The sequence below is a fragment of the Parus major genome, chromosome 1, assembly GCF_001522545.3.
Source record: "Parus major isolate Abel chromosome 1, Parus_major1.1, whole genome shotgun sequence".
Classification (NCBI taxonomy): domain Eukaryota; kingdom Metazoa; phylum Chordata; class Aves; order Passeriformes; family Paridae; genus Parus; species Parus major.
In genome coordinates this window covers 18,594,098-18,622,048 of record NC_031768.1, presented here as the reverse complement: position 1 = coordinate 18,622,048, position 27,951 = coordinate 18,594,098, and the positions used below count along the sequence as shown (strand labels likewise).

General features: G+C 39.4%; 1 protein-coding gene and 1 long non-coding RNA gene across 3 annotated transcripts in view; one reads left to right on the top strand and one right to left on the bottom strand.

The window, feature by feature from the left end:
• Positions 1-2,634: 2,634 nt before the first annotated feature.
• LOC107208176 lies at positions 2,635-5,284 on the bottom strand. The gene is made up of 2 exons (XR_001523122.1): positions 5,148-5,284; positions 2,635-5,022 (listed from the first exon to the last, which is right to left on the bottom strand). It is a non-coding gene; the product is annotated as an uncharacterized LOC107208176 (long non-coding RNA).
• A 2,843-nt stretch (positions 5,285-8,127) lies between these two features.
• Positions 8,128-27,951, top strand: part of FRMPD4 (FERM and PDZ domain containing 4) — a 295,802-nt gene continuing 275,978 nt past the window's right edge. The window contains exon 1 of one of the 2 annotated variants that reach the window (XM_015636218.3): positions 8,128-8,296. In XM_015636218.3, coding sequence (XP_015491704.1) covers positions 8,256-8,296 — 41 coding nt within the window. In that variant the 5' untranslated portion in view covers positions 8,128-8,255. The remainder of the gene's footprint in view (positions 8,297-27,951) is intronic. The other variant, XM_015636209.2, reaches the window with a different exon arrangement.

Sequence of the window (27,951 nt, the reverse complement as noted above, 5' to 3'; positions counted from 1 at the left end):
AAGCTCCAGCATAGCTCTGAACCCCAGCCATTTTATGAGGCCAGAAGTGATTTGAAAATACCGATGCCTTACATTTACATGGAACAAGTCCTGATTTCTTGAATTTGACTAAAATTCCTTTCACTTGCAGCTACAGAAACTAAAGCGATAGGTTGGGCAGTGGGAACAATTTTCCCACCAGCTTTGTGAAAACTGTGCTATGTTTCCTTTTTGCAAGAGCTAGGAATATCTGCTAAGCATGTTACTGCTCTTTCATGAAATGGAATCACTTTGATTTCCTTTATTATTATTGCATTTGGATGTAAAATGCTTATCTGTAGAAGATCTGGGTGCACATTACAAAATTTAGATCAGAATTAGGCAACCATTTCTGTGACAACCCCCACATAGCACCAAAATAGCTGCTCTGAAAAGAAGTGATACGAGGCACATGATTAAATGTCAGTGAATTCTAAAGACTGTTTCTACTGGGGAGCACAAAGAGAGTGATCTTGCATTGTGCTCTAAAATGTCTCTACCCTGTAAGCTGATCTGCACAGACTGCTGGTTCTTATGCTGTGTGTTGGCTCTTTGACTCCCTTTTGACTCCAGAAGGTGTGCATGTCCATTTGTGTGATCAAGGTGCATGATCCAGGCTGAAAGAGCCTGCCCTGGGGAATGCTCTGCAGCCCATCTCTTTGCTTTCAACTTCAGGGTGCAGCAAAGGGAAGGGTAACACAGGTCTGAGATAATGAGCACGGAGACAAAACAGGTTATAAATTTCACCCAGACTAGAACTGGTTGCCAAAGAAGCGAGTACAGGTGTGAAGCTCTCTTGTTGATGTTTCTTAATGATCTGGGCAAACAGATTTCTGTTAGCAGAAAACACAGCACAAGAGCCTTCGCATGCAGGTTACTCGGGCACATCACAGGCCACTTGCTGATGGGGACTGGAAGGCTGGTTTTCTATTTCCTCCTAACTGAAAGCATTAGGCTAGTGCATTGTAGTAGGTAAATAGTTTTCTAAATGTGCTGTGTTTACAGGATACCTTTCATCAACTGCAGTACATTTCTAAAAATTGCACGTGCTTTCCTAAGAAAATTATGTGAACTTTATGACATGTTTTTGTCCCTTTCAGCTTTGCAGTCCTCACTGGTCTTTCCACATACCATATTCCCAAGACAGTTACTATCCAGTATTTATTGTTAGGACACATTAGGGACTCATTTTCTGTTCTAGAAGCACTACAGAGCCTGAACAAAAATCAAAATCCTTAGTGACAGTCACCAGCAGCCACTTGAATAAACAGAAGTGTCTTGAGCATCCAAAACTCCTTATCATGTTACTCGGTATGCTGAGCAAGTAACTATCTTACTATGCTTTAGACTACAGACAGATTTGCAGTCTTCTCTTCTGCCTGGAAAAAACATTCTTAATGCAAGCCACATGAAATAGTTGCCTGTACACACCCTGCAAACACAGATTTACACTAACAACCCCTGATGCACACACTGGCTGTTCTGCTGATGCTACGGTCAGGAAGAGCAGCTGCAGTGTGCTGTAACTTACTTCAGCTAAGAGTAATTCCTCACTGCCTGAGATATATATAATATATATATATATATAATTCACAGGCCTAGTTGTATTAAACCTGCAATTAAGATCAAAAGAACACATTGTAGTGGATAAAATATGGGGTGTGTGATCTTTCAAACTACAGGCTGGAAATTTTAAGACTACATGCCAATGTTTGTCTCTTCAGATACTCAGGCAACTTTGTATAAACTGCTTGGTTTCTAAAAGTACTTAAACTTTTAAAATCACCTCTTTTTCATTTGTGAATGTTTAGTATTACTGACAAGTAGGCCAGCTATGTGCAAGTGCCTAAATATGGACTGAGAAAACTAGGTTTTGGCACCCAGATACAAATGCTGTCTGTGAAGTTTTTGTTCATTGTGAAAATCTCTTTTTTTTGCTTCTTTTTATTTTCTCTCTCTCTCTCTCTCTCCTCTAACTGTAAGTTATTTTGCACCTGTGAAATTGATTTTTCCCTCTTTGCTTCAATGCTTGCATATACTTCCCAGAAAATACACAGAACAAAAGTTTACAGTATTTCTTGAGTTTCACCATAATGTCTCATTCTAACACAGAAAACAAAACAAACACTTTGTGTTCATAAACAGATGAGCTGGCAAATTTTTTAATACATAACTAATATAAGAATCTGCTACTGGGAATAATAATAAGTATTTTAAACTTCAGACTATACACTAAACCAAAGGCTTCCTACCCCAACATGATTCAATCTTATCCTTGGTTTTGATGATATGTTAATAAAAAATTGAATGTGCCTCTGATTTTTAAAACTCAACACATATTTGATCATTTTAATCACAGATAATACTAGAAGAATTCAGTGGTAGTCCTGCTTTTAAACATTTTGTTAATTTAGAAATACATACTTTGATCACTTTCTCTGAAGTTGCCACAAAATTTTCATTCTGCAGTCAGTTTTGGTTAAAGAATGAAAAAAGCCCTGATGGCAGAATGAGGATTGACTTTGAGAAAGAGGGTAGATGAGGTTTTACTTTTCCTCAGATTTCCTTTTATTCTAAATAAATTTCAAATTTCTTTTTTTCTGATTCATGTCTATATATTTTCATATGATTTGTGAAGTCATATTTATTCAACCAACACTTAAACATGTGCTTAATTTTGTGATTGCTTCAAGTAATAGTTTAGACTAAGTGAAGCCACACATAGGGCTGATTATAATCATGTCTAAGATTTTCTTGAATTGAGTCCATTTGCCAGTAAAAGAGCAACTATAGATAACAGTTCTTTCTATATTCTGATTTGAATATTTCATACATACCCATTCCAGAAAAGTGAATCCTTTTTAATAAAGATAATTTCATTTTAAAGTAACTAATGCATTAGCGTTGTCTTATTCATTGAAGTAGGAAGTGTTACTCTCTTCATGTTGTCTAAGGTCCTCTTCCTTATCTGATCTCTCCTCCGCATTGCAGCATTGGCAAATATTCTACTTAATGATTTTTTTTAATGCTACAGGTTCAATATACTGCAGAAGTTTTCAGTTCATAATAGCAACCAGTAGTTTTGGTTAACTGTCTTGATAACAGCTTATGTAGGTTTGACTACATGTGCGTGGCTTCAGCAGAATTGTTACATCATTTGAAATATTCTTGCTTATATTGTTCTGTGCAATTCAGTATCCTTTAGGCTTCTAGATTTGTTTCTTAATTGGTGAGAAAGAAAATCTTATCTGCTATCTAAATTTTCTATCTATGAATTAATTTTGCACTTTATGTGACATACCATGTCCACCACACTAAATTATTCAGCAAAATTTAAAACATGCAGGGATCAACAGTCTGTATGGGTCAATTATAAAACTGGAAAAACTCTATTTGACACAGATGCTAAAAATGACATGTAGAAGCTGGTGCATAGATTCAACGTAAGCAGAGGGACTTCTTGATTATACTGTAAATGTAGACATGGAGAAAATCTTTAATGATTACAATTATTTTATATAGAATTGTACAGTGTTGCACTAAACTATACAATATATCGTGAGCACCACCATATAGAAATGGATTCTAAAAAACGCATCTTTCAAAGGCTTAAGGCTGAAAGAAAAGAATGTAACAGTTTAAAATACAAGTACCCAGAGTATTGCAGGACTTACTACATGACAGAATCATAACCAACTATCTTTAGAAATAACATTCAGTAAGTAGCAGATCACAATGACAAAATAGCTTCCTTTAAAACTTTGCATCACCAGCTATGTATTAACACCTCCTTACTCAATGGATTTTATTATCACATTTCTCTACACATTGTTGCCATTTGGATATGAGTAACATCAAGCACTGCAGGAAAGTCAGAGAAACTTGAGCTCTTATCTAAAAAAATCATTCCAACTTGATGAATTTTATACCAGTTTGAAGATCAGACACAGCACTTTAAAGTATCTTTTTAAAGATTCCAAATCATTAAAAACCCTACTTGACTAGACTTAAAAAAAATACGGTGATGAGTTTTTAATTCACTGAGAGAAAAACTTGTGAGACCTACAGAAGTATTAAATATTATGTGTTTGGTTTAGGATTCTACCTGTCTTCATTTAAATTATCTAGGATCAAATCTGATGCATCTTTTAAATGATAAGAGATACTATTGGTCCAGCTGCAGGGCTAGAAGTCTGTGCTGTGTGGTATCCAGGAAATCCCAAATAATCTTTTTCTGGGGATTATTTAGTGCCTCAAAAGAAAAAAATTAAAAACTTAGAACTCAGGAACAAAAAAAATAAGTGTTCCTTCATGTCAGTTGTAAAGATATATACAATGCATCTTCATAGCAGATTCTCTAGGACCAAAACAACAGGGTTTTCAAAAACATTAAGTCTTTACAGTGAATGGTTTTTCAGATTACTTGGTTTTAAAGTTTAGATAGAATAACATTCCTGTCTGCATTACATATGTCAGCCATTTCCTTCAGAACAGGGAGCATCATAAAATGACACAGATTCCCTTATCTAAAAATGTCTATGAAACTGCCATACTATATGAACTAAAGGCTTTTACTGATCCACAGTCTACACAAGGATATCTATGATTATATAAAGCATTAGTATTAAGTGTCCTAATTTGATTACTCTGGCCAGGGATAATAAAAAGGCAATAGTACATGGTGACAAAGCATCCTCAAAAAGCTATATTTACTGTGCTATTCTAAAGGAAAAAAGAAAAAGGAAAAAAAAAAGGCAAAAAGCCAGGTAAGAATTCAGCCAGGAATTGATGTCAGGTTCCTACTTTAAGATTAGGAATGTTCATGTTCAATTATTATTTGTTACTGGGATGCTGAGTACATGTTGGTTTGCTGTCTCTGGCTGTCTGTTCTCATTCAGTGCTTACATGTACCTTTGTCACATTCAAATGGGTTTTACTTCACCTGACTTTAGTCATCTGGAACACAGTCCCCTAGTCAAAGGTAGGCATCAGTGCTTCCTCACACTGGAATTAACAAAGAAAATGAAGACATAAATAAATGAAATACATAATAAATAAATTAATTAAATAAATAAAAATAAAAAAATTGTCACTTTTCCTGGAAAGAGGTGGTTTGGAGTGATAGGTACCTGTGCACCACAGAGGTAGGGTATGATGAGCTGAGGCTGGAACCTGAACTTTTGGTAGTATTGAGAAGAATCCCACTGTAGTAACTGAAAGGTATGAATGTATGTGCAAGAGTGCAGTCATGACACAGTCTAATTGATATGCCTGCAAATGAAGATAAAATACCAAAATATTATCTCAATGTACAGTTGATGGCTTCAAAGCCCGTCCAAACTACACATATCAACACTCACTCTTGAAACAGAACAACGCCCACCACTTTGCTTCTTTGGGTAGGCAAATTTTAATCTTTTACTATGAGACTGACAGTTTTGTATCCAGTTGCTATGACAGCAGAAGCCAAAGAACCATGAACCAAAGTTCATTCTCATACCCCAGCCTCCTTCCCCATGCATGATTATCACATTGCACACCTCCGAAAGGTTATTAGAATTTAGCACAGTAGGAAGGACACTTGCCCAGGTTCTCTTTTCCTGTCTCACATCTGGGAGTAAGACTCCTGTGATACTGCTATTAATGGACCTCTAGCATGTTGTCTAGTCCAAGAGTATCTCCACAGGCACTCTGGAAAATTTCCAATGTTGCAATAGCTTCTGCCTAGGAAAACAAAAATATAAAATAACTATAAACACAGTAATATGACATGTATCTATTTGGAAAGCCAAAGAAAAGGGAGATAATTTCAGCTTCATGTCAAATTTTAATGACTTTCATAAAGGCTTATCATTTTGGCTACACACCCCGTGTTTACCATACTGATGTTTATAAACAACAATCTTTTTTATCTCTTAGTCATTGTTTTGCTAGGCAAAACTCTTTCTTTTCATAAGACTGACTCTTCATTACCTATAACACTCCTGCACCTGCTCTCACTTTTCATAAATGTACTTTCTGAATAAGCTGAGTATGACATTTCTGATCGGATCTTATGCTTTCTGCTTTTCTATATATCTCCACTGGAAATCCTTCAGCTGGTATATCCTAGGATTAAATTTGCCTTTCCTACTGAAAGACCCTGAAACCACAGAAATTCCAGTGAGCCCTTAGAATTTCTTCCTTTCTCTAGCACTCACCACTATGCTTTAAGGCACCTTTATGTCAGAAGCCTTGGAGCATGAAGTGCTCAAGACGAGAACCTTGTTAGATATGGAACATATGTGCTTAATTTTATATATGGTGTATCATTTCATCAGCTGCAGTTAGCTTTGTAGGATCTTGGCCTATCTCCTCAGTCTATAAATAAATAATGACAGATTTATAAATAAATCAGTTTCTAACCAGCTGAAACTGTGTTATCTTTGTAGCTTTTACCAATCAATAGAGCAGAGTGAATGACAGGCACGGGTTCTGCAGTTTAAAAAAAATCTAGTAAAACAATAAATAGAGTACACGTAAGTATCACATAAATATTTTGATGCACTAGCACAAACTATTTCATATGGGGTTTTAGAATATACTCAAGCTGTTTACATCTGGGCTAGGCCAGCAAGTGCTTTTTAGCTGGCAGTTCAACAATGTTCTCCCAATATAAATAGATGATCAATCATTCTTTGCTGCTATTGTTTCAAAGAATAGTTTGAAACCAAATTCACACTCAGTGTTAGTACGGCCTGTTCTTTTTGTTCCCTTATCAATACAAGTTTTAATATTAAAAAAGTGCATTGTTTTCATCTGGCTGGAATATATGTGTTGAGCTCTACTGTAATTTTCTAAGCTCTTGGTTGGTGGAAAAATGCAAGTTGAAGCCTGCAGAAGAGACTGAAACTGTGAAGGCATGAAGTAAAGAACATATAAATCTATTCAGAGAACAAACACAGAAATGAAAACACTTAAGTAGAAAAAATCCATTTCCATTCTGAGAATTATTGTATTACAGTGCAGAGTTTGTGTGGAGATTAATTTGAATTTCACCTGCCTTCCTGTTCTGCTCACTCAGAGGAAACTTATGGAGACCTAAACTCCAGTACCTCATTTAAAGCCTGATGCAGGACATAAGGCAATGCATCTGTATTGTTCTTGTGTCAGGAGCCCTGGATTTACCATTTTTCCACAGGATGTGGCATGAAGAATGCTTGACTTTATGTTACCACAGACTGGCCTTGTCACGTTCCTGTCACAACGAAGACTCCCCTCGTTCAGGTCTCTTTCCTGGCATGTCCAGAGAGGTCACAGGATGGTGCCAGCAGCCCTGCGGTGGATTTCAGCCCGGTGCGTGTCCTCGGTCCATTGATGAGCATTCAGTGCGAGGGCTGAAGGCCAAAAGACCCTTTCCCACCCTGGGGAGCTGCACGGGGCAGTGTGATTGATCGTCGAAGCAAAGACGGCTCTCTGCTTTCGCAAGTTTTTGCTTTGCAAGGCCCAGGGTGCTGCTCCCGGACTGGGGATGTGTCGCCTCCTACTTACCAGGGCTCCCACTCCGCTCCCGCTCAGCGGCCCTTGCCCAGAGGAACCGCAGCCGTGCCCCTCACACCCCGGTCTCTTGCCCTCCTTCCCCGGCACCGCGGCTCCCGGAGGCCCTGGGGGGAGCCCTGGGCTCGGCCCGGCGGCCGCAGCGCCGCCTCGGGCTGGAGCGGCCGATCGGCGCTCGCCCGGGCCACCGCCCGCGCCCTCCGCTCGCCCACCGGGGCGGCCACACCGCCGGCGAGAGGAGCAGGCACCCCGATACACCTGCGCCCTCCTCAGCACCCGCGCCGCCTCCCTGCTCTGGGTACTGCAGAGGGGCGGCGGAGCGCTGCCACCTCCCCCTCCGGCTCCCGGAGCGCGGGCTGCGGGCAGCGCTCCTGCCGGGCAGCCCCGCCGCCCGCTCCGCTCCGCTCCGCTCCGGACTTACCCCGGGAGAGCGCACGGCAGGCGGGGAGCGGAGTGGGGCGGGGGGGAGCGGAGGGGGAGGGCTGCGCGCAGATGAGCGCTGGTCCTGCGAGATGCTGCACGCCCAGCTCCCCGCCGGAGGGGGGTAGCAGCCGCTGTCTCCGCCGGCTCCTGCCTTTTTGCAAGGGCTGTTGCTGCCGCTGGACGCAACCTTCTCCCGACATGGAGCTGCTGCTGCTGCCACCGCCGCTGCCGCTGCTGGAGTGAGTGAGTGTGACGGGAAGAGCTAGCCGGCCGCATGGATGGATGTGTTTAGCTTTGTGAAGATTGGGAAGCTCTCCGGGTAGGTGCTTGCCGCCACCGCTGCCGCTCCGCGAAGCGCGGGCGTCCCGCGGCTGCGGGCGCTGCCCGTGTCCTGCGGGGGCACGGAGGGATGGGGCTGCCCGGCCAGCGGAGCGCCCGCGCCGCTCCCAACTTCTCTGGCAGCGGGGCTCCGGGCTCGGGCTCGGGGTGGGGCGGTGGGGGCTCGCTGTCCCTGGCATTTTCCCGGCCCGCGCCGATGTCCCTGCGCGGGATGGGTCGTTCCCCTCTCCCTTGCGAAGGGACAATGAACTGCGGCCGCAGTTGGGCAAGAGCGGTGCCCTCCCCGAGACGCCGGCCAGAATAGGCGGCCAGAGTGCTTCTGAAAATGCAAAAGCGGCGACAGGAGCCGGAACCGGGCGCTGTGGCGGTGTGTGAGGGGTGTGTTGGTGTTCGGGGGGTGGTGGCCGCGGTGCGGGTATGGGTCATCTGCCGGAGCGGGGGGCGAAGTTCTGAGGAGCGAGCAGCACCGGGCCGGGCCGCGGCGCCGGGAGGGTCTCGCCCTGCCCCTCCGCTCCGCTCCCGCGGTACCGCCGCCTCGGGCACACCGGCTCCCCCAGCAGCCCTGCTTTTGGAGAAGTGGTGGAATCGTCGCCACTCGCATCGTTCGTGAGCGCTGCCCCTCCGCCGTTTCGCACGGTGATGGGTGCAGGGGAGCGAGTGGATTTGGCGTCTCTTATCTCTTGCTTGTAAGGCTCGTACTTCTCGTTGTTTAAATGTGTGGTTGATTTGTATTATTTTTCTCTATTTCTTTGTTTTCCGAATAAACCTTCTCTTGAATGGCCTCAGTTGTGGTCTCAGCCTGTGGACTGTTGCGTTCGCAGCTGGTTGCCAGGCCTGGAACTGCATAGATAGATCAAGAGGCACAACAGCCCCTATTGCAATGTTCCCACCGTTGTTAAGCGTAACTGGAGGTAGCCCTTAGCAGTTACTCAGGGGATTGTGCTTTATCTCAAAGATGCAGTATGAAAGTACTCGAGTCACATTTTTTAATTTTTTTTTTCCAGGGTTCTGGTGTGGATAATCTTCCTAAAGGATTTAGCTTTGATCACTGTAACTAGGAGTGTTTCAAATTCTTATGATTCACTGGTTCCTACACCATAGTTACCATATCTTTTTCTGTTTATGAGGCACGTATGAGGCAGAAATTGGATGTTTTACAAAAGGGAGAAGGGCCTCGTTAAGAAAATAAAAAAGGTGGCTTGCTCCAGTGACGGTCAGGTAGGGAGCTTGTCAAAATGACTGATGGTCTTTAAAGAACAAATATTGCATGGCTGGAAGTTACAGAGTGCCACAGGTGCAGGCACTGCCTTTATCCTCCAAAATTCCCACCATTGCACCTGGCTGCGATTACAGCTCTGCTTGTGGCATGCCAGCACAGAACAGCTGCTGTCATTCAAGCACATCATTGTCTCATCCTGCTCACAGCAATTTTACACCATGTGACAGTGACAATACAAGCAGCCCCCTCGGCTTGCCTTGGGTGGTGTTACTGGCTGATACCGCTAGAGCTGTAGCAGCAGGAACTACAGCGGAAACTTCGAGGAGAGGGAAAATATGCTCACATAGATAAGGAATAGGTCATGTAGTATGATATTTACTTCCAGGTAACTGAATTGCATGACCTTCTCCATTTTTTTTTTTTTTTTTTTGGAAATGATGTTCTAGAAAGGCTCCCAGGTCTTCACGTCACACTTGGTCTAGAATCAAAGGTGGAGAAAGGGATGTGCCATTCAAAAATGTTATTATGTCACGTGCATGAAAGTTTTTAGATATATATATATTGCAACTTGGGTCTTTCTTGGTGTGTACAAAATCTGTAGCTTTCTGCATACTTGAAGACAGAGCTAATATTTGTATTTAAGTAAAGACAGATCATATAAATTCTTCAGAAGAACCTGAAGGTTCCTTCTGAAATGAAATTGCAAGTTTCAAAGCTTGTATCTGCCTCTCCTTCATTTAAGGATGTAAAATACTTCTGAACTTTGTTTGTTTATCTTGTGGATTGCACTAAATTATTTCTGTACTGAGCTACACTTTTTATTTCTAATTTTCTGGTTGTTAGAGGACACAATAGTTTACACAGGACTCGACTTTACTTGCTGTTTCCGGGGTTACAGCCAGGTATCTATTCCAATTTTATGACAGCTTCATGAAGAAGACAAGTTCCAGTTCCATTTTCAGTCCCTTTGTACATTTGGGTTGGAAAAGTAGTTTGCCCAAAAATACCAGTTGTTTGCTGTTAGAAGGAAGACCTTTCTGAAGAAAATACTTAACTGAGAGTGTGATCTTACAGGCAGATTACCAACAGAAAGTTGTTTTGAACATGGCTGGTGCTGAACTTCTTTTAGATTTTATTTTGTGTGCATTCAGGTCTCCTTATTTTAAGTTGCAAGTCTTTTATTGCAGTTTTAGTCTGCAGCCTTGATTCTGCAAATAGTGGCACACCTAAGCTGTGTTATACATGACTACTGGAAGGGATGCTTCCTAAAGTCGTGATATAATTTTGATGGATCTGGTAAGAATTTAAATTTTGTCTCGATCAATTAACATATAGTATTTTTTTTTTATCTGGAATGAGCTTAAAATGAGTTTTGAAGTCCTAGAAGGTGGCTGCTGAATGCAAAATTTTACATAGCATACATATTTTTTTTAATTTTAATTATCTATGTGGGGTTTTATGTGATACCTTTGTGTTTAGGGTATCTCAGAGACTCTGCTTCTACAGTGGTTTCAACAATTATCCATACTTGCTGGGTAAGTGGAAAATATGGGCATAATCTGGAAAAAGGATCATGTGCAGAAATGAGAGAGAATACCAAACTGGTTTTATGACAAAGAGGATCTCTGGTCATCTTGTCCTTTCCTTGACTTTATAGGTCTGTCACATTGTGTACCATGCATGAACATACAGATGCTTCGTGATAAAGTTTCTGTTGATTTTGTAAGTTTGGAGATGACAATGGAAGCAAAATGTCATGTAGAAATAGTGGCCACTTACCCTGACATAGCCTCTCCCCATCCTGGTTTGGAAATTCACCCCTCTGGAGTAAATGTTTTGGTATAAATCCTGTGGTGTCATTCTCTGGAGGAAAAACCACAAACAACTACCTTTTATTGTAATGAATTTCCAAGTGTAGAGAATGATTGACAAGCCTTGTTTAATGGACCAGTGCTCTGATGTGGAGCTGTACAAGGCAGGTGAATATTTTTGTAGTGTGGGCAGCATAAACATGCATGGTGTGGTAGCATCTGTAATTTGGGATGGAGGATTAGTGCCATAGGTAAGGTGCTGACGGTTGAGGTTGGTTCAGAAGTCTATCTTGCCTGGTATTCTCTCTCAGTTCCTTTTAACAGCTGCTTAGAGAAAGAGTAGGAGTGGTGATTCTTGAGCACGGGTATAGGCAGTGGAGGCAGGATGGTGCTGCTGTTCTGAACATGAATCTGCTTTCAGATCAAAGTAAATCTGAGAAAAGGGCACAGTCAAGTTTCTAGTCAATACTGTCCAGAAGAACTGTGAAACAATAGGTCAGAATAACGAATTGATGTTATCAAGAATTTAATCCTGTATTCAGAGAATATATATATATATATTTTTAATTGACAATGAATGTTTTTGTGATGTCTTTTGAGGTCAGTTCTATTTTAGAGCTTTCATAGCAGGAAGTAAAACTTTGATATGAAAAGATACTTGTCTGGATATCACCTGAATGTGACCGAGATAGTGACCCTCAGAGTTGGGATACAGAGATCCTGTGGCCCTGTTTGTAGCTTTGCCAGCCAACACTAGGGAGAAAATGTCATGACTATCTGCATGAGTGGCCACCAGGTTCTAAGCTCTGGCAGTACTGCTGAGGGTAGGGTGGACAACATCTCTGTCACACAGGTACTTTTGTAGGAGAAGTTCTGAGCTCAGGGAGTAATTGGTCACCAGAAGGAATGTCTCCTAGAAATAGGCTGGCAGTATGGGGTAAGAAAGTAGAAATCTAGACCTCATTGTAGCTATTAAAAGTATAATTAAGGGAGAGTTAACCCCATATAACAAACAGGAGGATACTAGGAAGATTTGGACCTGCCCTTAACAATGATGCCAGTTTGTTGTATGGGGTAGGTAAATTTGTCTTACCTGGATCTTTACCTTTCTGCTCAAGTTTAGCATTGCTACCCATTATCCTTGAAATTAAATTTATTCCAGTGAAATGGGACATAAATAGCTGTATCCTTTCTAGCCAGGCCCTTGAAATTTGCTTTAAAACAATGACAACAACAACAAAAAAATCCCCTAACCCTGCAGAGAACAGTCAAATATGGTTTTCTGCTGTGATTATGTTAAACCTGAGTTTCTAACTGAGAAGGAACTTATTACCAAGTAATTTTTCATTGAGGTGGATAAATTCCACATTCTTATTTTTTTGTGTTTATTTTTCCATAGCTGGTCATCTCTATACAGGTGGACTTACTTGGTACCTGCACAGATGTTTGGACTTTTGGGTTCCTGCTGCTTAAAAAAGTGAAAGAAGCCTAAAGTGATGTGGAGCCTTGCATTTGTTCTCACGCTTTCCAGCCTTTGTAGCCCTGTGCTCAGTTTTTAAATCTCCAGATACTGTCTTTAGATGTCCTACTAGACTGGTATTAAAGGTTCTCTCCTAGAACTGTCTAAAAGTGTAACAGACTAGAAGCTGTGCCTGTATCTTCTGAGTACTAAGCTCTGTTGTGGGTTTTTTTGCTTGTTTGTTTTGTATTTGTTTTTTTTTAGTGAATCAAGTTGTTTGACTTCACGATTTAGTTATTTTTATGTGGCCAAGCAGATGCATGCTTTTAGATTTAAAGTTCTAAAATTAGCCTCTTTGTTGTTAGTGGTTTTGTTTATTGCATTTTTGGTTTGTTTTGGTTTTTTAATTAATTGAAGATGATTTTGGGATGCTTCTCTGTCTTTATCAGAATAGCACCTTTCTTTATCTGTGATTTTCCTTGCCAAGATTTTATTTTCCTGTGAAGTTTAAAAAAACCCTACCTTAATGGAGAGACAATTGAAAGTGTGATTAACTTTCTCATGCTGTTTTGCATATGATTTTTGGAACAATTTTTCTGAGTACTCTTTGAAATGACAATATCGTAGCTTGTAAGTTATTTTCAGTATTTACAAAAGACTCAGTAAGAAAGCCTATGATTATCCTTTTTATGTTCAAAGGAGGTAATTTAATTCCAAAAAGGATTTTATTATACTGGATGATAATTCAAATAACCAGTAATTCATTTCAGCCTTTTTCCTTGAGGACTGCATTACATTTAGTGGCACATTTGCCTAGTCACATTAATAGAGGAGCTTTACCTTATATTTTATTATTTGTCTGTTTTGTTTTGTTAGCTGACACACATAATAAAGACGTATGCTTTAATGTTTGTGATGTTAGTAATGTTGTATGTCATAGTGACTTCAGCAGTTTAGAGATTTATTAAAACTACTCCTTACATTATGAACTGCTGTAAACTTGTCAAGAAGCCAGTGAATGATGATACAACTCTGCTAAATACGTATGTTCTCTAAACCAGAAGCAACATTGTCTCCAGAAATTTTTGAGAAAGGAAAAAAAAAGTGAATAAACACCAAGTAATGCTCTTTCTTTTCTTCTACTACTTACTGAAGAAGATAAAGAAGATATAATGAAAACTTGGAGAATTGATGCTTTGATTTAAGAAGGATCAAAATGTGCAGGTTCAATATAAGGCTTTTACTTCTAGGAAGATGTCTTTTCTGTTTGCTTTTGGTTTATTTTGGAGGACTTCAATCTGTAATGTAAAATTGTTGGTGACATGGCTGAATCGAGAATCTTGGGATAGTTTCTCTTATAATTGTAGCCTGCACAAACGTTCTTGTGTGTGGATGTTTAAGTCACTCTGTTAAAATTTTTATATGGTTTGAGAAGTCAGAATAAGGTTTTTTGGTGGATTTTGGCCCCTATTTCAAAGGCAACAGGATGAGCCTGAGGTGTTTTACAGTTTACATGAAATTTTTTTTGATGGGGTAGAATGTTTGCCTGTTCATGGTATGATTTGGTTGATTTTTGAGAAGCCTGCTTTTCAGCCTGACAGATTCATGTGGGATATTTCAGTTAAATTTCAAAAAATTCTCACCGTAGCAGAAATAAAAAAATGAGGATATATTTCCATATTTTGCAGCATTCTAGATCATAGTGGAAGTGTATCAACCTGTTCAAAGGGAATACAAATGAGAAATAATGAGAATAATACATGAAATAATGAGAGGATAATACATGGTCTCAGCTCCCCTCATAATGTGGTGCAGAGAGGTATTTTACTGCATTTCCAAGCAGTTTTGTCAGATCTATCACAACTTGGTATCTGACAGATGGGATAAAGGATTGACTAAAGTCATGTAGGAACCACCACCTCCTATAAAATGAACCATCATTTGGGAAGAATATCTAGCTGCTGTAGACAAATAATGCAAAAAATCAAATTTGAGGAAAGGACAGGTAATTTTGGATTCCAGTCCTACTGTGTCATGCACAAAAATTAAATCAGGGAATACCATCCAGGTACATTAATTACTCATTTTCATGAGTGTTTGCATGTAACCTATTTGGATCCACATTATGGAAACTTTTGGTGCTGATAAAGTATCAGTGTTTAAATACTACAGGGATAGGCTTGAACAGGAATTGACTTCTGATTATACCAAATTGTATTTAAAGCTGCTTTTTATAATCATGAATAAAATGTTTAGTTTTGTGACATATCTTGAAGAAATATTCTTGAAGAAATCTTGAAGATTCTTGAAGAAATCTGTGAAGTAACAGGGCTGCACATTTATTGAAGGTATATTTAAATACCTTTAAAATAATCAGTGAGACTCTGTTTCCAGTAATTATTCCATTGGCTGGAAATGAAGCAAACAACAGTTCCAGCAGTATAAATTTCAGTTATTGCATTTCAAATCCTAGTGAAATCCACATTGCTAAAAATCTAAACCTGTGAAAGTTCATTGGACTAGAGATGTAAAGTACTCCAGGACTCAAAAGTCTCTCTGACCTAAATTAGGACCTGGTGTTGTAGAAGTTTCTACAAGTATTCCTTTAGTTCAGTGTGTACAGAAACTCCCTTTAATAGGCTGATTATTGGCTACAAACTGAGAAATTACTTTTCATTAGTTTTAATAAACAACGTTTTTAATTATAATAAAGTTAGTGAGTGAACTTGTCAGGTATCAGTTTTAGCTAAGGGAGTGTGGAGAGATAAGGCTCTGCAGAATAGATGGGTATCTTGCAAGATTTTGAGAACTGCTGGTAAAAAAAAATTATACAGAGAATAGAAAGGCGGCAGTGAAGACTAAGAAGGAACATTTATATGCTAGAGTCAAATGTTGAGAATGAATCTGGTTCTTGGTTGAGTTTATTTTTGGATTTTGCTGAAATTTTTGGAACTTTAAGGGAAAGAGACTTGGGATATTCCAAGGTATTATGATTTTTGGTATCTATAGATAATCAAATCAAAAAGGTGCGAGGATTGATTGAAACTGCTTAGTGATTTACATTAACAATAAAAAAGACTAAAAAAGTCTCCCTTCTGTTCTTCAGAATTTATTTCTGCATATGTCCTTTCTGTTTGTTTTTGGGGAGGGAGTGGCAGAGAAAAGACATAATATTTGAAACTAATGTTGCTTAAGAAGAAAATCTAAAATCACGATTTGTAAAACTTTGCAGTACTGATTGTACTGTATTAAGAGTGAAGGTTTTCATTAAGGTTTGTGCATGGTTGAGTTTTAATTGTTCAGATAAACTGTCAGCCTCTCTCATGTAAATGCTTACATATTTGTTTAAAATATGTTCCCAGCATTATGCAGCCTGTAAGGTTTTGCTTATGTTGCTTATAGATTTTGCAGTTTCACTGTTGGTTCTTAATCTTGAATTTGTGATTATATTCCTCTGGATTTAGCAGTACTCATATGTTTGGAAAGCTGCTGCCCATTGTTCCATGGCAGTAAATGCTACCAGGAGTACTAGCAGTTGCACCAGCCATGTAAAACAAGCCAGGCATGTGTTACAAGTCTGAGCTGCCTTATTTCACTTGTGCTCTGTGTTTGACTGAAATAGAGCAGAAGAGAGCTGGAGAAGAAACCTGGAAATATTCCATATCTAAGCAGATTTGTAGAGGCAGGATACTTCATTACCTGAATGCCTGAATGATGGCACTGACTCTGACTTGCTCCAAATGAGGCTGTGACGAGCCTTAGAGGCATCTGTGACAGGAGCCTTGAGACAGCAGAGACTGCAATTGCACAGAAGAGCCTGCTCCAGCTGGGATGAAGTTCAGACTTTGGGATTGGAACTAGATGATCTTCGGGGTGCTTTCCAACCCAAACCATACCATGACCCTATGGGTTTTTTTTTGTTTTTTTTTTTTTGCTTGTGATATTAGACATTTATCCACTAAAAAAAAAAACAACAAAAAAACCCATAAAAAATTGAAGGTTTTATATGGCAGTATCATCAAGGCCTTACCCACTCTGGAAAGGGGTGGGCTGTCTGTTTGACACTGCAGTATGTAACAGGTTGCATAGCTTTATCATAGAAAAGACAAGTTTTGTTTTGACTGTACAATGTGGCTGATGAGACAAAATGTAGTGCATGTGTTCAGGTAGAAATTATCAAATTTCATGGTTTTTTTACGGGCATTAGGTTTTGGATCCTATGAAAATTGCTATTTAAAGGCATCCGCTTTTCTTGTTTTTTATTTTTTACTTGTTGCAAACCTCAGATGATGTTAACTGAATTTTTAATTTTTATCTTTGAACAATTTTTTCTTCCCTGTGGGGGAGGCAGATAGTTTTCTCATGAAGTTGGCTATCTGCCTCGGTCTTTGCTTTGCATAATGTATTGTGTGTTACCTGTCATGTTTACAAGGAGGGCTTTCTCCTTTGTCAGGGCACACAGAGAAGGGGGACAGGGAAAAACTGCATGTGGGGAATGACTTTGTATTCGACTATTCTGCTTTGAAGGCAGGGTGAGTATGGGCTACAGCATGTAATAGGGGAAGAATGGCAAAAGTGGGGAGAGAGAAATTGGAGAAAGGAATTTTAATGAATATTGTATTGGGTGGGGGCTAATTTGCCTTGAACTGTTCAAGACTAGCTGATCTTTATGTGAAGGTGAGCTTGCATTGTTGCCTGGTTAGGGGTTTATTTGTTTCGTAAGGCTAGTTGAATTAATTGGTGAGATGTACTGTAATCTGTGTGACTGCTGTTTTAAAAAAAGGAAGAATTCACTCCAGCATTGGAACAGAAACAATATTTTTGTTTTTTGAGATCTTGAGTTTCTTCTTGAAAGTCTTTATTTTTCTAAGGGATTTCTTGTGGCTAAGCTTGAACTAACTCAACATATGAAATAACAAGGTGGTCCTTGACTCCCTGTGTATTTTCTGTCTCAGAATACCTGTAATCAGGATGGTGCCTTTTCTCAGGGCGAAGCTCAAGCCCTGCACTGGCTTTTTTTCCTTTTTTTTGTTTTTTTTCTTTTTCTTTTTTTTTTTTTATTAGTATTGGGAAGAATTAGGACTAAGCCTTGGTAATCTGAGGCACTTTGAGGGGGCACTTCTGTAATATGATCAACCTCATATAATGTGTGCTGGCAGAAGACCTAGTGAGGCTCTGGGGTGTGATTTCCACTTTCTTTTGCTTTTCAGTTTCCTCATTTTGTCCCCTGCAGCCCTTAATGTCCCACACCATGGTGAGTTACTTCAGGAGCTACAACCACTAGAAACTGGCTTTGGTGTGTTTCATTTCTGCTGGTGTGGATATCTAAAGTGGCTTGGCAGAAGTGATTGAAGCATGTTGTCTTGGGCAGCCAGGTGGAAGGGGAGGAGGGGAAGGGGACCTTCTGGTGTGTGCTGAGCTCTGTTACGTTGCATCCCATTTAGTGGTGGGTGCTGCTGTGGGAGAACATGGGGATGAAACCTTTCTTCAGGTACCTTTGGGAACTGAGAGGTGGGGAGGATGCGTGAGAAAACTGCACATAGGAGCAAATCCAGGAAGAGGGGAATTTCTGCAAAAGATGGCTTGGAGCAAGGAGAAGCTGCTTCAGCCCCTCTGAAATTCCTCAGATCTTTCCTAGTTCCTTTTGCTATCCTGTCTTTTCCTGCCTTTGAGGCCTATTCTGCTGTCTTCAACTGACTTGGCTTTGCTTGGGCACTTGGGAACCAAGTGCAGGTTCTGTGTGCTAAATGCAGCTTTGTGTATCTTGCACATGCTTATGTATCAAGGAATTGCACCCTTGCTCCCAAGCCATGCAGTGTAAAGAAACTGGCTTCCTGCTGTCTTTAAAAGCAGATTTCTAATCATATTTTATTAGGCAGCAAAGGAATGTGGATGTCCCAGGGATTAATTTTCCTAGATTGCTTGTAGAAGGTGAACTGTCCAGGATAAATGAGAGGTTGTTTAATTTTTTTGGTTATCTTTTAAATAATGAACATGTGTCCATTCCTAGTAGTATGTCTGCAGTTGTATCCTTTCCATGGATGTGTTTTCCAGGTTCTGGAAGCTGTCTGAAGAGATAAAAGGTTTCTTTCAAATACTCTATTTCTGAACTTGGAAGGAACATCTTACAGAAGCAAGTATAGTGTGTCTGTGCTACTTCTGAGACCACAGAAAAATAACTGGAGAGTATTAATGGCTTGCTTTTCAAATGCTCTTCATTTTTAAACTGGAAATGGGGGTTTTATAGGTGCATAAGTAGGCTGAATTTTTATTTTAATCATGTGGCTTTCTCATTTTTAGCAATAGCAGTAGTAAACTTTGAGGAGTTTCCATAGAGCAATTTTTCTCTTCTTTCTGTATCTTCTGTCATTCCTTATAAATATATGGCACTTCATCAGCCTCCTTCCTTGTTGATCACTTTCATACTTTGCAATGTTTATCCATCAACTCTATTGCATCCTTGAGTATGTGGTCTAAAAAGGGTGGTGGTTATGTGGATCTTGAAGGATACATCTAAAGGACAACTCTAAAAAGCCTCACAACAAATGATTCTATAGAGAAATTTTAATTTAGAACTACTCTTTTAGCTTGAGTGTTTTATTGTAAAAAAAAAATAATTTATACACATAGTATATCAAAAGAAGTACTCTCAGGATGCACAGTTAAAGATACCATAGCTTTTATAAATTTTTTCCTAGGTGGCTAACATCATGCATCTGCATGACTTAGAGTTAGCATGCCTTACAGAAGACCACTTTATAAATAATATCCTTGGAATACGAACAGTGGAATACAAGTCTGGCTTTCTTCAGTTGACATGTTTGGATAAAAAAACTTTCAATATCTTTATTTTTTGATGATGAATATATTGCATATTTGTTTACTGATACAAAGATGTGTTCTTTCAAAGCAAAACATTGGTTATTATTCTTCTCTTTTGATGGCTTCTATAGGCATTAAGGTCCTGTGAGGGTCTTGCTGAGAGAGGGATGTTTTGAAATGTCAGTGTGGAAAGCTGGCAGATTCCTTGCCCCTGCCACTTGTTTCCATGGTTGTCCTGTTGGATTCCACTTGCCCGTGGTATCTGGGTGTGCTACTTGGTGCCATGCCTATTTACTAGATTTCCATAGTAGCCTGCTGTGTAAAGGGTAAAGGATGAATTTCAGTCTTCCAGATGTCACTGCAAGCCTCCTTCTTCATCTCAGTAAAAGTACTATGTATTTCTTTAATGGCAGAATGTTGCTTTGCTTTTTGTTGTGTTTTCTAAAGCTTGTCCAAGCCTCATTGTGTTCTTTAGCTTTGTAATGACTGGACAAATGTATATTTTTGGAAGTGTTTCCCTTTCACTAGTGTTCTTTAGCCATTGATGTGAGAGTTCATCCCATTTTCTCATGTTATGTGCTGGTTATGAAAAAGAGAAATTCTGTTTTCATGTTAAATGTTTAAAATGTTTTGTTCGTAGGAGAAGGTAAAGCAGCATTAGTTTAAATTTTTAATTTTTTTTTTCCCAAACAGTTCAGTGCTGCAATGAACAGCTTTCCAATTAGAGGACACAAGCCCTGTTCTACTGAGTGTTATTTCAAAATGGCTGAAATTTATTTTAGCTGCATGAAATGTTACCAGTAATATTTGTATATATTTGTTTACCAGGCTATAATTATAAGAATTGACATTTAATCTGCTCAGTGTTCAAAATATTCTTTTTTTTTTCCCTTCTACAAATGTGATGGTAAGCAGAAAGCAATTTTTCTCTCAATTTCTGTGGTGTGCTTTGCTGTTTTAGTTCCTTTCCCCCATCCCCCTTCAGTTTCCAGCTCAAGCAGCTTTCTTTTGCTACTTCACCCCTTTCACAGTGAGTATTTAATGCTGACTCACCAGTTGTTGTGATTGCACTGCTTGGCACTGTTGGCAGGGGCAAAGGCACGTGTGTGTGGGCACCCTGACCACAATAGAGACATCTTCTTGATCCAGATCTCTTTTGTATTAATTAGTTCAGTATTCTGGCATTTAAAGGTGTTGGGGGAATAGGTGGTTTAGGTTTTCATTTATAGTTATATTCAGGGGAGAACAGTTCTGAGCATTAGAACAAACTCATGGTGATTCTGCCTTTAGTGAACAGTGACTGGAAGCTGTAAAATTTGTTTAGTGTTTTATAAAACCATAAGGAAACTTTACTCTTGTTTTTGTGTAGTCTTTGCAAAAGTTGAGTAAGTAGGAGCAGTGTGGTTGCTTTATTTCTCACATACATGCAGTTGTTTCATTCTGTCTTTGTCATATTTTTCTTTCTGAGCTGAGCAGCACAGACCTTATAACTAAAATGTGGATTTTTCTCCTTCCAGCCAGACTGTGCACACTGCAAAGGCCAGATAACCCTGTGTACAGCATCTCTTTGCTCAGCAAATAGCAGTGCAACTTGAATTGCAGCCTAAACTTTCTTTGCAGGCTTTTGTTGCTCTAATTTCTTCTGGTAGGATGTGCCTGTGCCAGGTGCCAGCTGTGTGTGTCTGAGCAGCCCCACGAGCAGAGTTAGCTGCTGGCACCCCTCTGCTGCTGTCAGCTGGGGTCAGGGAGGGAAACCTGCCTTGTGTGCCTTGGGTCTGCTTCCCAGTGCTGATGGAGTGCTTCTGAATGTGTCAGCTCCCAGCCTGGGCACACCCTTCAGCAGGGATGTAGAATTTGTACTGCACTGAAAGATGGTATGATCTGTTCTTCAAACTGGCAGACTCACTCCAGCAACTGTTTTGGAGAATTTGCTGAAAACTCGGCATTAATAACGACAGTGTTTGGTGATTTAGGGGTCTGTAAATTAATCATTTGTGTACACATGCCCACTCAGCTTATTGTACAGCTTCTATAAAATATCTGTTGAGAGTCTTTGCTGTATAAATGAACGGTCATTTTGGAGGCAAAGGTCATGGCTTTCCATTCTCAAGTTAGGTTTTCATAACTTAGGTCTGTTTTATTGAAAGTTGTGGTTGTTTCACAGTAGAAAAGTACTATTTAACCTCTGAGAAAAGTGTTTCTGCAGTTTAGTGCCTGGTGACTTGTTTAGTATTTTTTGACGTTTATTAACACTTACAAATACTTAGTGACAAGGATGGTGGTCAATTGGAAGGAAAACTTATCTGTGTAATGACCAGCCACTGGGCTCAGTTTAAAAATAAATCACAAAATTAAACTGTCACCTGGTAAAACATGGCAGAGAATTCTAGAAAAAAGCCTAATTGTCTGGTTTGTTGTGCATTTCTTTTTATTTCATGATTGTGGGGTAGGACAAAACCTCAACAATTAAAAGACAATTTTTTACTATTTATTTTTCCTTTTAGAAAGAACTGGGAGTTTGGTATTGATAGAGAAGCTAATGAATACTAAAGTTCCACATGAGGATGTAAAAAATTCAAGCTGGCTTTTGAAATTTAAGGCTGCCTTTGGCATTTCATTAAGCCGGGTAGGTACTGGACATTAAGAATTTTCTAAAGGACATGCTGTTTCCATGTGGAATTGTCCTAAAATATGCCTTTCTAGTGCATAATTAAAAGTACCCATGCTCAAATTAAAAATGCACTTTTTACATTTAGATTTTAAAACCCTCTGCTTTCCTCTGCCCCATTTTCCTATAGTGATTATGATTGATTGCAGTGGCTCTTGGTGGTGGCAGAAGAGTGCATCACCTGCAGTCAAGATCACTTTCTTCTGGGTTTAGCCAGGAGTCTGCTCCCTTGGATGGGAACTCCAAAAGCATCACTGGTAGGCTTTTTTCTTTTCCCTGCTTCCCTTCTGTTTTTGGTTTTTTTTGTTTTTTTCTTCTTATTTTTACTTACACAGTTCAGAAAATTGGGAGAAATGCTTTTGCTGAGAATGTTTAGTATGACATGTCTGTCAGTAGTTTAGAAGCAGCTTTTCATTCATGTTAGTGGGTTATAATTTCTTATTTGCAAAATAAGCCCTTATATTTTCCTATATTACTTATAGAAAACCAATCAGCATTCAATGGTAGGCTCTAAAACCAGAGTGTTCTGTCCATCAGAGGGATGGACTTGGAAGTGTTTTTTAAAGAATTGCTTCGTTTCCACTGTAATGGGGGATAGATTTGAAGATCTGGTGAGACAATCTACTCTCATCTGGAACATTGCACATAGCTTGGGATATTGTTTAAAAAAAAATAAAAATGCTGGAGGATAGGAAAAACTTCCACATGCTGGTGAATATTTGGGAACTGATGAAAAAAGGAGACTTCCTTGGAGATACACAAAACGAAATTTTCAGTTTAGGTGAAGCATGGGTTTGATATTTACCCTTATTTAATAAAAAAATTCAGACCTCCAGAGCAATTAAAAAAAAAAAGAAAAGGAAGAAAAGACAAAACAGATTTCAGAGGGAGAAGTTTTATGAAACAATGTGTGCATCCAAAATGAATGCCTGTTCAGTAGTTGTGCTCTTGCGAGCCTTAAATACTGTCAAGACTTGGAATTTTCTGGAATGTTTTAGTCTGATTTAGCATAAAATGTGTTAGAATCTATGATTTTTTGGCATGAGATTTGACTTCTAGGTGATGAAATTAGGCAAAAAGGCTCAAAGGTCAGTTTGCTACAAATTTCAGCTGTATTTGGTCTTAATATGGAGACGGGGTATAGCATTTTGGAAAATGTTCTATTGTATTTGTTGGCGGAACTTACTGCTACCGCAAAGAAAACACAAGCCTTAAGCTTTCCTATTCTTCACTGATAAAAGTGTCTTCTCATTCATCTTCTGTAGGCTGCACAGCATAACACTTAATTCTTAATATAAACTTCAGTTTAGAAGGATACTCTGAATGTAGCAATCTGAATATGTTGGTAAAAACAAAATTCAATTCTATCACCATTTTTTCCACTTGGAGAGGATAAACAGTAAATAAAGTGATGAGAAATCTAAAGACATGCTGTTGGTCAGCTGATGAGTGTTTGTTGGTAAATTAAATTATGATGATTTATATTTAGATTTCTTCGGGGGTTTTTCCTTCTTTTTTCCCAGTAGTTTAAATGTTCACTTGTCTACAGGAATTGTAAAATAAATAAAAAAAAATCTGGAGGGCAAGAGATACCTACTCATGAGTGCCCCTACATTTTCTAGTTGTTATGCAAAAGTGAACTGCTGTTACCTAGTTTCATGTACATTAACTTCTGTGGGAGTTTATAAGCACCATTTCTGAAGCTGTGTGCAGACCATGCAGAATCATTGAACAAATCATTCCAGAAACTAAAAAGGCTGGATGCCAAATGAGATTTGATAGCTGCTGAGGCAAGTGTGTAGGTGAACTATTGAGCCCATTTGCAGTGTTGTGATATAATCTAAAATTTTGGTGACCTCTAAACGCTACAGAAGAGTCCAAGTAATTTTGTTATCACAAAAAGAAGCATCCTTAGGCATGAAAATTTACACCACATTCCTGAGGCTATTGAGTGTTCCAGACCAGTTCATGTTGGCTAATACAGAATACCAGATGTCTCTGATGAGCAGATCTGGGAAACCATTTGGCAGTAGCTAGTAGAAAATATCATTAGGCGCAATGGTGTTGCAGGATTTCTGCCCTTCTTTGGATTTTGTGCATTTCATATCCCCTCTGAAAGGCTGGAGATCTGAGCCAACATCTGTCGCTCCTGACTACCAGGCATTAAGAAATTCCAGGAAGAAAGAATTCTGCCACAAATACAAGAATGAAAATGGAGTAGTAAAGAATATTAATGTCTGAATGTTAAGTAGTTGTAATTGACTGCCTAGGAAGGGGATTCCTTCTATTTCAATCCCTTTTCCTGGGCTTATGAAGGGCTTTTATTCTCTTGTTCTAACCCAGGCATGCAGAGCAGAGACTTAGGGCTCCCAACAGCCTGCAGCTTCTTCAGCTTCTCTCCATCTCGTTCCATTAACCATTCCCAAGTTGTTCTTAGGTATAAAGGTACCTAGACTGTGTTCCTCCCTTCCTTACTCAACTTTCCCTCTGTTTAGTCCCACTGTGTAGCATATATCCCACAAATTCCTGAGAAAACTATAGATTAATTTATTTATTCCATTTTCATCCAGACTTAACATTTGTTCAAAAACCGTTATTATAGGGTAGTCACAGATTTTCATTTTGTTGTAAAATAAGGCCAGATAAAATATTCGGAATCTAGCAAGACTCAAAAGAACATGTATTTTGACAGCTTCTACCAAAATTACTTAAGAGGGCTATGCTACTGGCAACTATAGTTTTCTCAAAATAGACCTCCACTGCAGTGCAATGCTATGCTGGAAAAGTCAGCTATGGTGCAGTTGGCTTTTTCCCCCCGCTTCCTTTTCCTGGACTTCATTGGTGCCAAAGACAGTACAGCTAAATAACCTGATTTTGTATTTTTATTATGAAAATAAATATATAAATGATTAAAATGCATTCTAAACGTGAAAATTAAAGTCTCTTGTGCCAGACGTATCCAAATATGAACCTTTAATGTCGTTGGGTTTTTTCCTTGTGGAAGGTGCTGGACTCTGTGTTCTGTTACACGTGATGGTTTTTCAGAGCTAAAATTACCATTAGGATAGGCTTAAAAAATTAGCTGGAAGCTATTTTTACGCTGTCCTTGGAAGTTGCATACTTGCTGTTTTGTGTTGAGCACTGAAATAATATAAATCACTCTCATGAGAGCTGGTCTGGGTTATTTTGGTAACATGTTCCACCACAGCAGGTGGTAGCGTGCAGATTGTGAATGCTTTCTTTGTGGCTCTGTGTTGTTTTTTGGGGAGGAGGGACCGCAGATAGTGGTGTTGGGGTGGTCTCCATGTCACCCTACTGTGGTTGTGCTGTATGCTCCTAAAGCCAGAAGAGGGAGCACAAATGAAGACCTTGTTTCTAAGATATGACTTAGCTCCATGAGGCAGATCCCAAGCCATGGGAATGCTGAGGTCACACGAGTTAATTCACAGTGCTTTACTCTGTTAGACTGCATGTGAATAAAAATGGCAAATATGAGCTTGGTGTGAGCACCAAAAGGAAGGAAAGAAATGGAAGAAGTGAAAAGACTATGAAAGACTGTGCTTGGCACAAGGACTTTTAAAGCAAAAGCAAATTGCTACTTAAAGTTAACCAGTGTATTTGGTTTGTAAGACCAGCCATGCTTTTCATGAATAAAGACGAATATTGCATGTAGCTGTGCAGACTGGATATGTTGGATATTTGAGACTCATGCTTTCTACAGGTTTTCCAAATGTAGTTTATTAAATACAGCTTATTGTGGGTCATATATAGCATGTTCCTACGGTCTTTCTTGGTTTTTTGAAGGCATGCTGATTTGGTTGGATTGCTAGTTTGCAAATATATATACAAATTTATATGTACTTTTACACATGATGTGTTTTTAATGATAATTGCAAACATTGTGTGATGAACAAAGATAGCATTGAAACTAATGACTAATAGCAACTATGTAAGGAGACTGAGGTGTTGATTAAATTTTGCAAATTGGTTTCCTTGATGGCAATAGCTGTTTTGGTTGCAGGGGCTTGTTGACTGATGTGCAATTGATTCCCACTCAAAACAGGAGACTTTTCAAGAGTGTAGTCTTCTCCTAGGTGTTTTCTGAGACTTTGACTGCATTAGCTTGAGGAATGTGATACATCATATTTGGAAAAGAATAATTAAAAAAAAAAGCTGCAATCTTATTAGCCTCTTGCATTCTTTTTTTTTTTTCTTTGTTTTTGTTTTGTTTCTCAGTTTAGTGTTGGGATAGAACTCCAAATTTCACGTCTGCATCTATTTGCTTTATTACTTTAGATGTGCCATTTCCAGTGTTATGCTCGTAGACTTAACAAGCTAATCTGGGAGACTAAAGCAGAGCTGTCATTTTGAAGCTACTTAGCTGAAGTCTCTTTGAAATCAGTGTAGAAAGCTCCAAGACTATTTTTGTTCCCTTTTTAATTTTTAGAGAGGATGTATTGACGTGCTATGTTATGCTGTTAGTGGTCCCTAGAAGAGCTGTTATAGAAATGTTGCCTCTTTAAAGTCCCCTAGGGATTACATCCCAAATGGACATGATTTGTATTTAGGGACTACACTGGTCTGAAGGCAGATTTGGGATTACTCCAGGATACCCCTTTCATTGAGACAATTTGTTTCTTAAACTGTGTAATACTGGGTTTAGTGAAACTGTTTTAGTGCTTAAGTGAGGAAAGATGGCCCATTAGAACTGTAGTCCATGCCAACATTGCATGATAAAATAGAAAGGCATAATGAAATTAGGAGTGCTAGCAAAATTCCTCTCTCGATACCCCTTGTTTATTGTCACTCAGAGAAGCTTCCAGGACTGTGGAGTCTTTATATGTGCTCTGCCCTATAAAAGCTGTGTTCCCACAGTGTGGTCATCTCTTCCTGTCTACTTGGATTGCTCTGTCAGAGATTGAGGAGGAAGTGACTGAAGTAATTTCTGTTTGTTTTCCCATTTCCCCTTGAAGAAGACTGTGAAAGATCTGTGGTGAGTTGCCACTCCTCCCTCAGGATTCCTTTACCCAAGGTCCTTCCTCATCGTATAAACTCTTTGAAGTTCACATGTCAGGAAGCATTTGATTATCCTGATGGCAAGAAAGTGCTGAACTAATGACAGCAAACACTGGTGACACAGGGTAATTTCACATTCTTTAGCAAGCAAATTAAATGCATGATAAATCAGATTATTGTCACACTGGCTGTGCTTGTGCTATACATCACTTTTTAAAATAATGGAATTATCTTGGAATTGTAGAATATGCTGAGTTAGAAGAGATTTTCAGGATCATCAAGTCCAACTTCTGGTCCTGGACAGTCACACAATGTGCCTAAGAGTGTTTGAACACTTGAAGTCTGTCAGGCTTTAAAAGCCTGTTTCATTGCTTAAGGATACTTTGGGTGAAAATCCTTTTCCTGACATCCAACTTAAACCTTGCCCAACTCAGCTTTATGCTGTTCCCTGAAAGTCTGTTGTTGATCACTAGAGTGAAGAGATTGGCACCTGCCCCTCTGCTTCCCCTCGTGAGGATGTTGATGACCACAATGAGATCTTCCTTCAGCCTCCTCTTCTCCAGGCTGAACAGACCAAGTGACCTCAGCTGCTCCTCATATGGCTTCCCCTCAAGGTCCTTCACCATCCTTGTGGTCCTCC